Source organism: Canis lupus, chromosome 7, assembly GCF_003254725.2.
Source record: "Canis lupus dingo isolate Sandy chromosome 7, ASM325472v2, whole genome shotgun sequence".
Classification (NCBI taxonomy): domain Eukaryota; kingdom Metazoa; phylum Chordata; class Mammalia; order Carnivora; family Canidae; genus Canis; species Canis lupus.
Window position 1 is genome coordinate 63,991,766 of NC_064249.1, and position 17,150 is coordinate 64,008,915.

Below are 17,150 nucleotides of genomic sequence, written 5' to 3' on the forward strand. Positions count from 1 at the left end.
TTCAAAGTAAAATTCAAATAAGCAAGAGCTTCAGGATGCAGAATGCTCCACAATCATAACTGAGAAGTTTGCCTCATATGATATAGCCAAAGAGGACAAAATGGTAAGAGCCATATTTAACAGATTGATGATGTTCTTCCCTTAAGCCTTGAGGAGTTTAGGGAGCCAATATTTTTTAATACCAAATCTTCTCTTCAGAAAGCATCTACTTGGCTTCCAGATCTACTCATTTACTGAATGCAAGATAGCCATCTTTTCTCTCTGCCTAGTGTCAAAAATCCATGCAGGATTCACACCAGAAGGAAAGAATAAACACTTTGGAAGTGAGGAATCATGAATACAGTTTTAGTCAAAGTCAGTGAGGAATAATTCTTTCTTTCAAAGAAATTATTATTTCCTCAAAACCAGATTAAGTAGATTAGGGCTGTCAACATTCTAGCTGCTTCTATGTTTTATTTTGAAAAGAAATATTAAAGTACTGACATCACATGAGATCGTGCTTCAGCTAAAAGGATATGTAAATAAATGATACCCGGAGAGGACACTCTTTAGCTCAATATGAATTTTAAAAAGTCTCGTCTTAAGCCTGAGCCAAGATAGTCACACAATTATGGCAGAAATTCTTAAGTGGCTGAGGTATTTAGACTCTTCCAAACCACAGGTGTGAAGTACTGGACAAAGAGATAAATTAAATGACAATAAAAATTAGCAATGAAGGATTAAAAATTAACTTTGAACTCCCTTTATAGAATAACCTGAGCTAAAGAGAAAATGATTAAATCCTGGCAACAGCCCAGCAAATCCTTCACCAGCAAATATTGAGGCAAAAAAACCCCGTGTTCATTCAAGAATAACCTTTTCAAAGTAATTTGCTAAAAGATTTCCAAAAGTTGGTAATTAGACCATTTATCACAAAAAAAACTCCTAAAATGTAGGTATTATCTGTCTAGCCTATAGACTAGCCTTTCTAATAAACTAGCAAAATAGTTCTACCTTAGGTTGTGAAACTATTCTATTGGCTTCTATTTGGTTGGCTTTCATAGGGAGGAAAAAAAGGGGTTTGTTACTTCGAAACATTTTATGGACAATGTGAAGATAAGTATTTCTTGATGACACAACTTCAGCCAAAGAGTATTTGTGTTTTAAATAAGGAAAAAAAATTCTGGGTTATTAACTTTTTTAAACAAGAATATTCCATCTGTGATCAGGAGATCTGTGTTCTAGTTATCGCTCCACTGATAACAGGAAAAATCAATTAGCCTTTTTGTGCCTGAGTTTCATTGTCTAGACAATGGGGATAAAATATCTGTGCTATGCTATTCACAAGTTAGAGGATAAAGTAAAACACTAGAAAGCACTTTTATTTTTTTTTCAAAACACAATATAAACGCTGTGTCATAATACTGTTGATAATTCTCCAGGTACCTCCTAGTGTTATCCAGTCACACGTGTGCTTATGGGAGGCGTTCCTAGAATATCACAAGTTGAATATTTAGTTTGATTTTATTTTAAAAATAATAAATCACAAAACTAAAATGTTTGAACAAGGTCACTTAACCCTCTCCCCAGGTGGTTAGTTATAATTACTAGAATCGTCATTATTATTACTTCTTAGCTATATGTTTAAAAGAGGAGATCTTTAATATGTCAGCCTAACTGGGAAAATGTGCCCCTGGCACAGGTGGTTTTCAGAAGAAGAGCCAGTCTTCGGAAGAGCTGTGTCCTCTGCTTTTATTTAAAGTGCAGAACCTGGTGGGGAGGGTCAGAGCAGGAATCCTGTGTCTGTCACTGAGGAACCAGTTCCCTCAGAGAAGCCAGAGCAGCGTGGATGCGGACATGCAATCTGTTTTCAAAGTCGTAGCCAGAGAAATCCTCCTGTAAGACCAAAGAAAGATATTTATGGACTCTATTAGACAAGCTTTCTGAAACACTGCAGGATAAACTGCAGGTTTTGTGCTTCCCAAAGTAAAATCTCTAACACTCCTGCCAATGGCTTCCTATCCACTCAATTTCCTTCTTTCCCAAACCTCAAACTCTGGGTTCATTTTTAACACCCAGGGGAATGTCATTAATGCTTATCTCTGGAAAATTTTCTTCATGGTATGCTTGAAATGGTAGTCTGAAACTCTGCTCAATCTAAGTTGCTATTAGAAATTTTTCGTTCGAGATTGTAGTTATGAAATCAAAAGGTATTTTCCCACTCAAGCAAGAAGTGTGTTTGTAAAAGCAAGATGGGCAATTTCATGAGTTTTTTAGAATACTGGTAAATTTCACTTAAAAATCAAGCAATCAGGGAGTGCTTGGGTGGCTCAGTCAGTTGGGCATCCGACTCTTGGTTTTGGCTCAGGTCATGGTCTCAGGGTCCTGAGCCTGAGCCCCGCGTCAGGGTCTGCATTCAGCAGGGAGTCTGCTTGAGATTCTTCTTCCTCCTCTTCCTCTGCCCCTCCCTCCCCCAAGCATGCGCTCGCGCTCTCTCTCTCTCTCTCTCTCTGTCTCGCTCTCTCTAGGATAAATAAATCTTAAAAGAAAAACTCATGGATCACTGAATCAATTAGTTATTATTTTTCTTTCCAGAAATATCCATCAGAACAATCATCTCACAAAACTTCTTGAATTCAGACTTAAGTGGATACAACAGAGGGTAAGAAGCCCCTGGGAAGAGGCAGGTGCAGTCTTTACCTTTGCTTGAAGAAGTAGAGTTCGGCCTCTTCCTACAGTCTATGAATATAAGAAAAACATATTATCTCTTAATATCTACATTTATACATACTCAAACAGAAAACATAAAAGGACAGGTTAACTGAAACAATCCCCAGTAGACACAGAGGTGAGTGAACTGCTCATTCAAGTTGAATGACCCCATTTTTTTTAAGGATGCTCGTAAGTTCGCATCAAGGCACTGCTAAAGAACTGTGCATGATCCTCACTCTTCTGTAAGAGAGAACAACTTAAAAAGAGTCGTGATAGCTTAAGATCTTACTGAACAACCTAAAATTGATGATCATTAAAAAGTTTACCCGACACTATTAAGTTAGATCTCCTTTAGAAGGCATTACTGGTTGAAGGAATCAACTTCATTTTTCAAGAAACAGACCAGCCTTGTTATATCTTAAGTATATATGTTAAGGCTGCATTAAAAGTAAAAATTTCCTTAAAGAATATAGTGCTAGGATTTTCTACCAAAATTCACAAGACTTGCCTTTTCTATTTTCGTAAAGTTAGAATTTCAAATAAAAAGACTAACCAATTAAAAGCCTATCTTTGGCAAGATAGGCTACCTGTCGAAGGTTTAGGCTAGAATCATATTTCTGTTGATTTAGCTCAACTTTTAGAGAGTACATATATTTTATAGTGGAATTGGATTTACTAAAAATCATAATTTTACAAAGCTAGTATTATGTAACTGAGCTTCTAAAAGAAAGTATCAAGCAAATATAGTTGGTATTTTTTTAACAAAACTGCAGTGTACTTAAATACACAATAGTAATTGTCAAATTTATGATATTCTAAAAGTTTTGAAGCAATCAATCATCACATCTTCCTCATTTATTCTCACCATAATCTCAATTAACTTGGAAAGGCAGGTATTTTTTTATCCTGTCTTACATTTTTAGGAGGAAGGTATGTGGTTAACCAGTATCTTACACAAAGTAAATGGAGAACTGGAACCATAATGCAATCTCATGTTCTTCTGAATAAGCTGCCCTATAGCATATCTCATACCATCCTAAAAAAGGCAGTGATTTCCCCCTCAAATGAGTTTTGGTCCAAAAAGCTACATTTATACTTCTAATTCCAGAAAAGAAATGACCTCATTCAACACATTAAGACAGAATTAGTAGCTTCTTGGATTCATTCTACATGAAATCAAGGAAAACAAAAACCCCACTATGTTTAATCAACTGACTTGAAATGAAGGATGATGCTTTGTGCCTTCTTACTTGTACATTTTGTACATTTTTTTTTTGCTGAGGAACATCATTTAAGAAATAGGTAAGATCTTACCTCTGGTTTGTCTAACAGAAGACAGCCAAGTTCATAGCAAGCATATGGCTGAACGTATAAGTTATTCTGACGACACAACTCATCTTTAACAGCTCGCTGGAAAAACTGAAAATAATACAAATATTATCAGGATTAACTTACTTCCTTACCTAAGGTTCATCCTATCTTTAGGAGGCAGAAGGGGGTAGTTATTTCTGTATTCTAGATCAGATTTTCTCTCTTTTTCTTTGCATCCTTATTTCTTCCCTTCCATCCTCATCCATACTTTGAAGTCCCCTACATGCTTGCCTCCAGGCTACGCTACCCATCAGTCAGCTCAATTTGTGTTACTTAGTTCTCCAGTTGACACACTAGCCTCTATTGATTGTATTGTCAAAAACATCTTTATCTGATCTCAAAGTCTGAACATACCATTTTAATATTTCAAACAGAAAGCCTGCAAGCCAAGAACCATCTCTTGACACACATTTTGCTTGCTGATACCTAAGAAAGTGATTTAAAATAGGCTTTTTAGAGCTGTATAATAACTATTACGACCCTACACTGAAAAATTTAAAATTATAATACAAGTGCATCAACACTCTAGGATTTAAAAGTCAAAGGCCCCTACTACTGTACATAAACTCTTTCAACAAGTAATCAGAATAACACCAGGGTATACCTCAAAACATCCAACCACACAAAAGCCTCAGAAAAATCCCTCCCAAGTATATTTGAAAATAATGAATGTGTACCCAGAAGAGCCTACACTAACTTTCTAGACGTTACCTCCAGTGCTGCATCAATAATCTATAGTTACAGAGACTGGAAAAGTGAACACGTGGACACACCTGATCATTTTTGTATTTCTCTAACTATGAAGTTTCATTCTGTTCCTTTAAAACTGTCTGCATCCTCATTTCCTTCTCCTCCAAATGAGCCTGTCATCTTTGATGAGTAGCTAGTGCCAGAAAAGAAGCCTGTATGTAAAGAAGTATTCTAAAAATCTGAAGTTACATTAAAAACTACCATTAACCATCATCAACTTCTGGCATCTGAGAAGATGACCTGTATCAGCATAGGGGCCAGAGCTCACACTTCAAAGGGAGAGGTTTAGTTCTGTTCAATGCATTTTTCATTTTTCTTATTCCTAAGCACACATACAGGTCTTCACAGTTTGTTTTCCTTAGCTGAAACAACAGCAGTGAACGGTTTACCTGAACAGCATCTTCTGAGTTTCCTAGACATTTGTGTATGGCACCAAGAAGCAAATACTTTAATCCAACAACAGATGAATCATCCACTTCGTGGCAAGCTTAAAGAGAAGTGAAAAGAGCAGAAAGCATACACATTCACTTAATTTCTTAAATATCATCAAGAGTTCAGTATTTCATTGTTTAGTGACCTATTCACCATTCAAGATCCTGCCCCCTGACACTCAGAAGGTTCCTTTTTCTGATCCAGTATTCTTATTCATCCCTATTCAAAGAAAGGCAAAGATATCAAATGTCATAGCAACAAGAAGACTCAAAATTACATCATATCGTTACTAAGAACAAGACACCAATCTGAAAGGCTACAGACCGTATGATTTCAACTATAGGACACTGGTAAAGACAAAACTATTGAGGCTATAAAAGATCAGTGGTTGCCAGAGGCCAGGGGGTGGGAGGAACAGATGGAAGACAGAAGACTTTTAGGGCAAACTATTGCATATGATACTGCCTCTAAGAGTGGATATAGGTTACTACATATTTGTCAAATCACACAGAATGTACAAAACAAAGAGTGAATCCTAATGTACAACTAAATCCTAGAGGTGTGTCAGTGTTGGTTCTCTGGCTGTAACAAACGTTATCAATCAGGTGGGGGATGCTGATGGCCAGGGAAGCTGTGTGTACCCGGTAGTGAAGGGTGTGGCATGTGGAAACTCTCTGTACTTTGTGCTCAGTTTTGCTATGAACCTAAAAGTACTCTAAAAAGTACTTCAAAGAATTCTATACTACTGTCAAAAGCCATACAGTGGGCACCTTCATATGTTTGTACTGATGCACTGCACTGGTCACTGAGGAGAGACCAGACGTGATCCCTCCACTTCAAGAAGCTTGCCATCTCCTGTGCAGAATGGGCACACATATAGGAGGAAGGTTACAGAAGTTTTCCAAGGAAATGAAAAAGGGAAATTGGAAACATAGTGGAGCTAACAGAAGAGGAAAGGAAGTAACTGTTTCTATGGACCAGTAGAGATATTGAGATTTGGGAAGACTTTTTAAGTGTGTGTGTGTATATACACACACACATATATACATACACACACACACACATAAATTTGTGTGTATGCATATATATTTATATACACATAAATGTTCAAAGTTCCAAAACAAGTAATTGAAAGAGTTTGGCAAGTAGCAAAAAGGTAAATGTTAACAATAGAGTCTGAACCTATAAAAGCAGAAGCTGCCTCAAAAAGCTAGGCTGAGAATACCTCCACATAAAAAGACCCCAGGCGGTGCCTGGATACTGCAGTGGGTTACGTATCTGACTCTTGGTTTCCATCTGTGGTCATGGTCTCAGACTCCATGCTCAACACAGAATCTACTTAAGATTCTCTTTTCAAAAAAAAAAAAAAAAAAGATTCTCTTTTCCCTCTGTCCCTCCCCCTAAAATAAATAAGTAAATCTTTAAAAAAAGATTTTAAGGAAATAGTGTCAAGGAAAGGGGAACACTCATGCATGTACTCATTCACTCAATATAAACTGAAAATCCACATGCTAGGCACTTCTAGGTGCTTGCTTGGAATACAGCAGTGACAAAATAGATGATACAAAGGACAAATCAGTAAAATAAAGAAGTGTTAGTGCTAAGGCAAAAAATAAAGTCAGGATGGGGGATGGAGGTATGCATGTATGTCAGAAAGGTATAGTTTAAGCCTCAATGAAAAGATGGTATTTGAGTAAAGACCTGAAGGAAATGAGTGAAGGAGCCATGTGGATGTTTAGAAGAGCATTTGCAGGCAGAAAGAAGAGAAACTGCAAAGGCACTGGGGCCAGCATGTACCTAGTGTGTTCAAGAACAGTAATGAGTGTGGCTGGAGCCTGGTGAGCAAGGGGGAAGAGCAGTGAGAGGCAATGGGGTAGGAGCAGGTGGTGGACAGATCACAGAACATTGTAGCCCCCTGAATGGATTTGGACATTTACTTTAAACAAGATGAAACAACAGAGGGTTCTAAGCTGCAAAATGACATGCAACAGTTTAATAGGATCACTCTGGGCACTGTGCTGAGGATATATAGAAACATCTTTAAAATACAGAGGAAGGGCACCAGGGGTGCTCAGTTGGTTGAGCATCTACCTTTGGTTCAGGTCATTATCTCATGGTTCTGGGATCAAGCCCCATGTTGGGCTCCCTACTCAGCAAGGAGCTTGCTTCTCCTTCTCTGTCTGCCCCTCCCCCTGTTTGTGTTCCCTCTCTCTAAATAAATAAATAAATAAAATGCAGAGGAAGAATGTGGTGCATAGGGGAGGATGGATGGAGGAAGGGCTATGAATAAAAGCATAAGACAAGGATGTGAAAATCCAACTCATGAAGGGAATCTGCTCATGAAGGGAGCTGCAGATGGGGACTCTGAGAAGCTGAATGCACAAAGCTGGGTGGGCATTAAATTAACCATCCACTAACAGTTTTTTCTAGAACTTAACTGTTTCTCTATAAATATCTCTGCACTTTATACAGCTGAAGAGATTTGGATTATTGCTGCTTAACTCTGGGGAATGATAGAAACTAATCAATCTCAAAACTGGACTAATATTTAACAAAGATATAATTTATATTTTTATAATTTATATTTAATTTATATCTTTAACAAAGATCAAAACAATCTCAAAACTGGACTAATATTTAACAAAGATATAATTTATATTTTTTATAATTTATATTTAATTTATATCTTTAACAAAGATATATATATTTATATATAATAATATTATATTAATTCTTTAATAAAGAATTATATCATGTTTACTCAAGAGCCTCCCTTTCCCTATGACCACATCTTTGCTCTTTATTTCGATACCTGGAAAGGGGTTCCAAGAATATGTAGTCACATTAGGTGATAATCGTTCTTGTGGCTGCAGATTATTGCCTATTTGATATTTGCATTTGTGTCTGAATTATCTCTACAGGATCTTGCAATTGTGCATTACAAAGAATACTTAAAATTCTGTATTGTTCCTTTGAGTTAGATATTGGTAGATATTCCATGCTTGTATCAACAACTAGGGATGGGTTTAAAATTATGCATATCCTTTTGAAATGGACATAGCAGAACTTGTGTATCCAAGAAAATTCTGTTTTCTTTCAAGCAATGCCCTTTAGAAGGGTTACATACTCCAATTACAGGGCCTCTGCACACAGCTTCCTTTGGAGATGTATTCCTTTGATCTCTAGAATATCAACATTGACAAAAGTTTTTACCTTTGAGGGGAGACCTCTTTTGGGGGAAGGGAATAAGCAAAAGGTGCCTACAAGGAAGTCTGATGATAAAAGTATGTGATACAATGGATAATATTCTTTATTTGATCAAAAAGTGTGATTGTGGAGAAATCTGATGAATTTTCTTCAATGACTAACAAACCAGTTTTAAGTCCAAATATTAATATTAAACCCCTTTTGAAAAAGGGCAGCATATATGTGAATAAGAGTACATTTCTATAAAATCATTTTTTGGATGTATGTGTTTTTAACATAACAGTCTCATGCTGCAATTGTACTTCTAGCTATATGACATAAATCTCTTCATGCTCCTGAAGAGGAAGCTGTAGGAGAGGATAAAGCTCTGTCACTCAATGTGCTTCTCTCAGACCAGTAACGGCGACACCTGTTCTGATTGGAGCTGGGCATGTCATGTAACTGTTCTGAGTTTTAGTTTCCTCATTTATAAAATGGCTATGACAATATTGTCGCCTTTCCTACTTACTTAGAAAGCAGTATAGACCAAACTAAACAGTATGCCACATTTGATGGCATCAAATGTCTGCTATTAAGCCTTTTAAAAAATGCTACAATATTTCATTAATAACCAATAAAGCTTTATTTTGCTTGAAGATTTAGTTTATTCTTTCTGTGAATTTTTCCTACAGCTTTAAGAAAAATGACTTTATGAAGACTATATTTATCATAATGTATGGTTCTATGCTTCTCTCTCTCTCTCTCTCTCTCTCGATTTTACTTATTTATTTGAGAGACAGCAAGTGAGCATGATTGGGGGGAGGGTCAGAGGGAGAAGCAGACTCCTTGCCAAGCAGGGAGTCCGACACGGAGCTCCTGGGCTCCATCCCAGGACTCTGAGATCATGTCCTGAGCTGAAGACATGCATAGCCAACTGAGCCATCCAGGTGCCCTGGTCCTATGTTATGTTTTGTTTTGTTTTGTTTTAATACATGAATCAAAAAATCTAGGCTTCTAGTTATACTCCTAGGTATTTACTCCAGTGAAATGAGGACAGGATGTCCACACAGCAGTCAGGCACACTTATATTGTATACTTATGTTTGTAGCAGCTCTACTCATGATAGCTAAAAAACCAGAAACAAATCAAATGTCCATTAATAGGAGAAAGAATAAATAGTGTGGTGCAGATATAGCCAGATGCTGGAGTGCCACTCAGCGAGTGGAAAGAATGAACAGTGATATAGGCTATAACACAGATCACTCCCACAGATCCTATGCCAAAAAAAGGAAGCCAAGCAATAAAAATTACACATGGTCTGAACTTATATGAAGTTCAAGGACAGGCAAAAGTAATCTGTGGGAGAGAGAAGTCAGAACAGTGGTTGCCTTGGGGTGGGGACTGACCAACAAGGTGCACAAGGGAAATTACAAGGGTGCTGGAAATGTTCCGGAGCTTCACTGTGGTGGTTGGTGTACGCCAGCATGTATATATTTGCCAAAACCCAGTGAACCATATACTTAATATCTGTGCATTTTAATACATGTGAATCAAACCTATATGCAACAAAGGGCTTTTGTTAGAAACAAAATGTATGCTTTCAGCAACCCCCAGGGCTATACAGTCAGTGATGCTTAGGGCATCGCGTGCCTCGCCACACACCACTAACAATGTGGACATGTCCATACATTCTGGTGCTGCCTACGCCTATCACCTAAGTAACGTTCTTCATCACTACACCGTCCATCCAAGAACAACAGATCTGAATCAGCGAACATTCATGAGCAACCGAAGGAACCAGCTGACGTGTATAGTTTTATTTTTACCTTGACTCATCCTCTGCAGGTTGGGGAAGGAACAGTTGGGAAGGGCTTTCCACAGGTACAGCACTTCGATGGAGGCCAGCACACAGAGCGCTCTGGTTGGAGCTTGTTTCCGAAACCTCTCTGCCTGCAAGTGGGTAGAAGAAGCAGGCTAAGTTTGGGCAAACAAATTCAAATAAAAACATATCCTTGGGAGACAGTAAAAAATGTATGAATCATGTTTGACATGAACAACCTCCCTTCAACAAAGCTAGAAATAAGAACTTAGCTCTAAAAAAATTTTGCTTTCTAACTTTTCATGTATTGGGAGATATGCCTTTCATTCATTATTCAACTTCATCTACAATCAAGATCTGGGGTGCATTCAGACAACTTGGGATCAAACTGGATTCATTTCAGTTTAATCAAAAGAATTTATAAAAGTTGGGTGACAAGTAATAAGGAATGGGTTCTTATGGAAGATGTGATACCAGATGCTTCTTAGTTATGGTTTTACTGACTTTTTAATTTTCTATTCAGTCCCTGTGGTCTCAGTGGCATTCCACATTACCATCTAGTTTATACTCATACCAAGTCATCAATTGTTCACTTGTTAAAAACAAACTAAAATCATGGAAAATTCAGGATATGACAAGTTGTCATGTGACCCACAGTAATTCGGCTAACTTTTATTTTTAAAAGTGTAGAATAAATCAGGGACTTTGTCCCTACAGTCCTGGGCCTTTCTACTGGTAAATCTGATACATACTTTTGTTGCTGATTAAGTCAAAATGTGGTGTGTTCACTAGATTGAGAACCAATAGTCCATTTATCTCTTGCCTAGATTCTGACAATTTCTATTCTTCTGAAATCCTCTCTCTTTAGAAAGATGCTTTTCCTCTCTGGATAGGCTCATTAGCTCTGCATGGTCTATCATGTGTGCACCCAGTCAAACAAGTAACAACTGCTTTAATCGTGTGCAGCAAAACAAGCACTTTACACTCAAAGGAGAATTATGACCATGGGAGTAAATTTCCTCCATAGTGGCAAAGTGCATACTGCATGGCAAGTCAGTTGCCAGCTTTGATGAGGATTTCCTAAAACCTGTCCGAGGTGGCATCAGTTACAAATTCCCATCATAAATAACACACCAGATAAATTGGCTCCAACATACCTTTTTCACTGAGAATTGTTCAATCTGATTATTTTTCCTTTTGAAGAGTTTCTGAACTTCTTTGAAGACTATCTGGGCCCCGTCCACATCACCAGTGGCTCCCTGACAAACTGTAAGAAACCACTGTTGTACTCCTTAAGCATCAGGGGAAAAATATGGTTGATGGTACTTGGAAAATGTTACCAAAGAAAAAATGGGAGCACATGTTTCTAAAGATTGTTACACAAAGGCCTGCACCATCCTGTTGATTGTTATGCCACAAATTCAACAACTATTTCCCAGCAAACTGGGTTCCTGGAGCTTTGTGGGGACATATAGGAAAACCACGGTCCTAGTCCTCATGTTGGGCAATAGTCTTAGATGTGACAAAAGTCCCAGCTATTATCAAAGTGTAGAGTCTAGCAGGAGCCCACATGCTCAGAAAAGTGGACTCAAAAGGAATCTAAGAAAGAACAGCAAGGAACCAAGAATATCATGAAGTTTCACGATGGGTGGAGGATATCCCTGTGCCTGGAAAGAAAGTCATGAAATTAGTCTTACACATGTTCATTGGCCACCTACCACCTACAACTCACCAGCAAGAATGTGAAGAAGAAACACATGTTTAAACCTGAAATGTCCATTTCAGCTGGAGAAATAAGATATACACATAGTCCCATAGCTACAGTGTATATGATGATAAGAGCCTCAAGGGTAGGAAAACCAAAGTGCTTTTGGAAAAGCTCAGGAAAAGAAGAGATCATTTCTCTTTAGAGTGATCAGAAAAATCTTAAGGATCTAGGAGTAAGGCTGAGCCCTGGAGGATGATAAGATTTTCATAGTCTGCACACAATCTTCATCCTATCCCAATCCCCAGGCAAAGACTTAAATCATATTTCCTTTGCTTCATCTTTGAAGGTGAAACTTTACCAACTGCTCTCTGTCATTCTCTTCTCAACTCCAATGGCACTGAATCTGTTTCTATCAATTTTTAATTAGATGTTGTCTTTGGGACCTATTGTTTTTCAATCCCCAGATGGGAGGTCTATTGCTAGTTGCTCCTTTATTTGAGCGATCCTAAAACTAGGTGGTCCTCTATTCACGGTTTGGGGCTTGGCCAAGCAGAGCATGGGGCCATCGCCTTTCAGAGGATGGAGAGCTGTTGGCAAGGCCAAAGAGGCAGAAGCACCAAGATTTTGAGAAGGCTGTGGATGTAAAGGTGACAGGAGAGGCAGATGATTTTCTACTGGGAGGATGAGGGATTAAGCTGAATGTTCAAGGGAAACACAACCATGTTCCCAGTTAGGGAAGCAGCCCTGGTCCAGACAGAGGTGGTGGTCTGAATCTGTCCAAGATAACCTCATCCCTCACAGCTATAGCATTTCAAAACCAAAAGGAAATGTGGTGATTGTTTTGTAGGCCAACCCATCAGGCTATAGATTAGGGTAAGGTTAAGGTTCAAGAAAGCCAAAAGACTTGCCTAAGGTCACACAGTAAGCCCATGAACAAGAGTAATGTCTGTGGCATCTAAGCCTGAGGTTATCCTCAGATGATTCATAAAGTTCTTACAGAGTCGCATAATTTTTTTATGGGGGCCGCGGACAAGCTTTAGGCAGTGGCCGGTGGCCCTGGCTCTGCCTCTTGGACCCCCTAGAGTCGCATAATTTAAAAAAAGAGACGGATGGTGATGATGGTTGTATAACAATGTGCATGGATGTAATGCCACTGAACTGAAGGCTTAGTACAGTTAAGGTGGTAGATTTTATGTTACATACATTCTACTACAACTGAACAGTACAAGAAACTAAGCCCCTGGTGGCAGTGTTTCTGATCTCCGAGTGCCCCTCCCATCTCTGCCTGTCAACATGTACCTTTAGGGCCAACTCGAATGGCAGCTCTTGCAAAATGGCTGATAGCACAACAGAAGCGAGCCATCCCTTTCTCATGAACTCTTTCTGGTGGAGCTCTTGACACATCCTGCCATCTGCACAAAACCCCCTTAGCAAAGGCAGAGACTAAGCTTTCATGCTCTATCAGCTCCTACAGCATGTTATGATCCTGGGATTTCCAGTATTTGGAGAATAAATGCTCCTCTACACAGCTGCACTGTACATTTGTTTGTGTTCTATGCTCAACAAAGATTAAAAAAGAAACAGCTGCCCACAACTGACTGCGTGAGTCCATAACACATTAACAACCAATTGCTGGGTTGTCGTGAAGACCTCTGCTTTTCAGTTCACCCACTCCTCAATGTGCTGGGCACACGGAGGCCACTCAGTAAATAGCTGCCACTGTCATCTGAGAGGCATGTGAGTTCTATACAACTCTTAAGGTGTGAAACACAGCAGCCTAACCAGCATCCTGAAAATAATCCACTCAAACATCAGCTACAGAGCCTTACAAAAACGGGTGCCCTGTGGGGATTACAGTAAAGAGTGTGGGTATAAAGGGATTTCAAACTGATTCCTAATGGACGGCAGTTTTTGAACATCCAGGACATGCAACTGTTAATTCTCTCATTTTTAAATAGATCACTTAAGGGATTGGAATGACAGGAAATATTTCACTAAATCCAAATAGAGAAATAAGGAGATACTTAAAACTTTAAATTATGTTTGGATTAGTCTTGAACTTTAAGTAAAAGAATCACTTATATGGCTGGACAAGGAGAGGTCACCATTAGAGGCAGAAAACGTACAGCCAGCCACTGGGTACATAATGATGGCAAGTAAGGTACCTCGGGGCACAGACAACCCTTTCGTCCACCAGGTGGCAGCACATCTTCATCTTCTGATGAGAGGACAAAAAGCCAACCGCTCATTCATATTGGCAATTACAGGTGTTCCTGCCAAATGATGTTCAAATACCTCATGCTCTGCAAAACCACACTGTAAATCTAACAAGGTTAATAGGTAAAACAAGTTTGGAGCTGACTACTCAAAATCTAGGCAGCTTTGTTACCAGGGCACTAACAATCCAAACAGAAATATTAACACAATTTCAGAGACATGTTAAATTCCCTAAAAATTGTTTAAATTCTCAAAGACTAAAAACCATATTGTAGAAAGCAAAGGAATAGGGTAAGCTGAGGCTGCTTAGGGCAAAATGCACAGAAAGCTTCACAATTATAATAAAGCATTTTCAGGACAGAGCATGTGACCAACAGCCCAGATGGGGAGCTGGTGTGCAGAACTGCAGTGTTCGGCTGGGTCCGGAAACGCTGTATTACTCAGTTGTACAAAACATTAACATCCTGGGGGGAAGTGAGCAAGGAGAACACCACATCCTCCTGCCATCATCCTCCCATCGTCCTCCCATTGGCCAACGTGTGTGGCAGACAGAACTCAGGGTACAAATGGGCTACTCACCCGCAGTTAAATAGGCATAATAGCACTGGGACCACCTGGACTCGTTTTTTAGCCTCTCAAAGGAATCAAACGCATCCTTGAAATTCAGCTCTATCATGCTGCACCAACCTATGAAAGAGAGATTTTTAGTATGGGACCCTAAGGTAGCGATTTACACCCCATCTTTAAGCTGGGAATCTGATACTGCTGATTCTTTGTCTGAGTACTGCGCGTACACTACCTGAAAACCTAAAGATGGTCTTCTGTCTCGTAAGTATTTTCAGGGTGATATTCTGAGTATGACAAGGCACTTCTGATTTCACAACTCATTAAGCAGTACAGAAGCAGTAGAGTGGGGGACACCCCGGGGGGGCAGTTGGTTGAGTGACTGACTCTTGTTTCAGCTCAGGTCATGAATGATCTCAGGGTTATGAGATTCAGCCCTGCATTAGGCTTTGCTTAAGACTCAGTCTCCCTCTTCCTCTGCCCCTCCTCCTCTCAAATCTTAACAAAAAACAAAAACAAAACAAAACAAAACAAAACAAAACAAAAAAACCCCAGCAGTATTGCGAAACATAAAGATTCCTATGAAAATAATCTGTCTCCTACACTCCAATTTGGGTTGTAAGATTAATCTAAGTGCAGCAGAACTTCTCCAAGAGCAGGCACAGACACAGAAAAAGAAGCAAAATATCATTAGACTGCATATAGTGACTACCTCAAAAAGTCTTCAAGCACTCACGGAGCTCCTTAATGATTACTATTAATTCTCAAACCCTGTGAGAAGTGGAGACAAGCCAGTAAGAAACTAAGTACTTGCCTGCCTTTCCTCTGCAGGTTGACAGCAGAGCTCAGAAACATCTTTCCTGGATCAATACACCATGAGACAGGCCTTCCGGTAAAGAGTGGCAGCCACGAGAATGTGAGGAATTCTATCTTAGTTTTTAGAAATTTACCTTCCATTGCCTAAGCCCTTCCATGTGTCAAGCCCTATGCCAGGCACATGATATGATTCTAATTCTACTAGGGGCTTCCGAGGGTGGTGATGGCATAATTTTACCAAGGAGAAAATCTAAGGCCTGTAGAGATTGGTGACTTGCTCAAGGCCACAGAGCTACTGAGAGGAAAAAGCCCAGGAGTGAAGGCCACTGCTCTCTCCTGTCCCCAGTATCACTCCATAATAGATTCTGGTATCTGGTGTATCGTGAAGTATTTGTATCACCTTGGATCTGCCTTTGAAGTAGAGGGATGAGAGGGATCCACACTACTAGAAAATCCAATGTCAAATTCTATGAGATAGGATATGAAGTTGACATAGTTTATAGTAAAGATTGGGGCTAATTGTGTCCATCTTATGAAGAGTTAAATGTGAAGTAGAGGTGGAGGGGACACAGAAAGTGCAGAAGAAGCCTGAGTTATGACTGCTCTTTCTTGCATTGACCTTCCTAAGCCTTATAAGCTTTAGGTTTTGATCATTTCCAAGCCTCCTTCAGGTGTAACCCTCCATCCTGCCACAGACCTTGAAATGGTGCAAAAGAGGCCATCATCATCACTTTGCAATACAGGCAGGTATCAAATGGTCATGTCACACAACTTAAAACTAATATATTGTATGTCAATTATACTCAATAAAAGTGTGAGGAAAAAAAAGGCAACAATGTCTTAAGAACAAAAAAGGCCACCAAATCTAGGTGTTAATTCGAGTTCTTTGAAATATATTCCATCCTACATTATAGCTGTTACCCAGAGCTCCACCAGGGTTGATGACATAAAAATCTATTTTCCATTGGATTCTACTTCAGCTCTTCTCTCTAAACCATAACAGGTGCTTAAAACACAGTATTATTTTACCGGGAAGTTCCCAATCTTTAAGCTTGTACTTTAAAAAAAAAAAAAATCTAAAAGTATTCAAGAAGAGGGACGCCTGAGTGGCTCAGTGGTTGAGCATCTGCCTTCAGCTCAGGGCATAATCCTGGTCTGAGGATCGAGTCCCACATCAGGCTCTCTACAAGGAGCCTGCTTCTCTCTCTGCCTATGTCTCTGCCTCTCTCTGTGTCTCTCATGAATAAATAAATAAAACCCTGACACAAAATTATGACCACAGCAGATAAACAAATGGCAAGCATCACAGGGTCTTGACCTGACAGGTGGCAAATGCCTCCTAAGCATTCCCCATTTCTTCTTCCCTTCTCTGCAGAGGACCTTGGAGTTCCAATTTTCCCACTGATTGCATCCCTACCTCATCATTTTTCCATTCTCTGGTTCTTCTATTCCCTTTCTAGGTTCTGTATGACGTAACCTTGTCATACTGGGCTGAAACCCTAACAGCATGAACCCCTTATTATATTGTATCATTACTGTTTTTTTTTTCCATTTTTTTTTCATTACTGTTTCAAACCCAACTGTGTGTTGATTCTC

At 39.2% G+C, this 17,150-nt stretch overlaps 1 protein-coding gene across 2 annotated transcripts in view; it reads right to left on the bottom strand.

The window, feature by feature from the left end:
- Nucleotides 1–1,335: 1,335 nt before the first annotated feature.
- Nucleotides 1,336–17,150, bottom strand: part of TTC39C (tetratricopeptide repeat domain 39C) — a 109,529-nt gene continuing 93,714 nt past the window's right edge. For both annotated transcript variants that reach the window (XM_025429299.3, XM_035718850.2), the window contains 7 exons: nt 14,754–14,861; nt 11,407–11,516; nt 10,257–10,380; nt 5,202–5,299; nt 4,006–4,110; nt 2,680–2,718; nt 1,336–1,875 (listed from right to left, as the gene is read on the bottom strand). In XM_025429299.3, the coding sequence (XP_025285084.1) occupies nt 1,786–1,875; nt 2,680–2,718; nt 4,006–4,110; nt 5,202–5,299; nt 10,257–10,380; nt 11,407–11,516; nt 14,754–14,861 (674 nt within the window). In that variant the 3' untranslated portion in view covers nt 1,336–1,785. The remainder of the gene's footprint in view (nt 1,876–2,679; nt 2,719–4,005; nt 4,111–5,201; nt 5,300–10,256; nt 10,381–11,406; nt 11,517–14,753; nt 14,862–17,150) is intronic.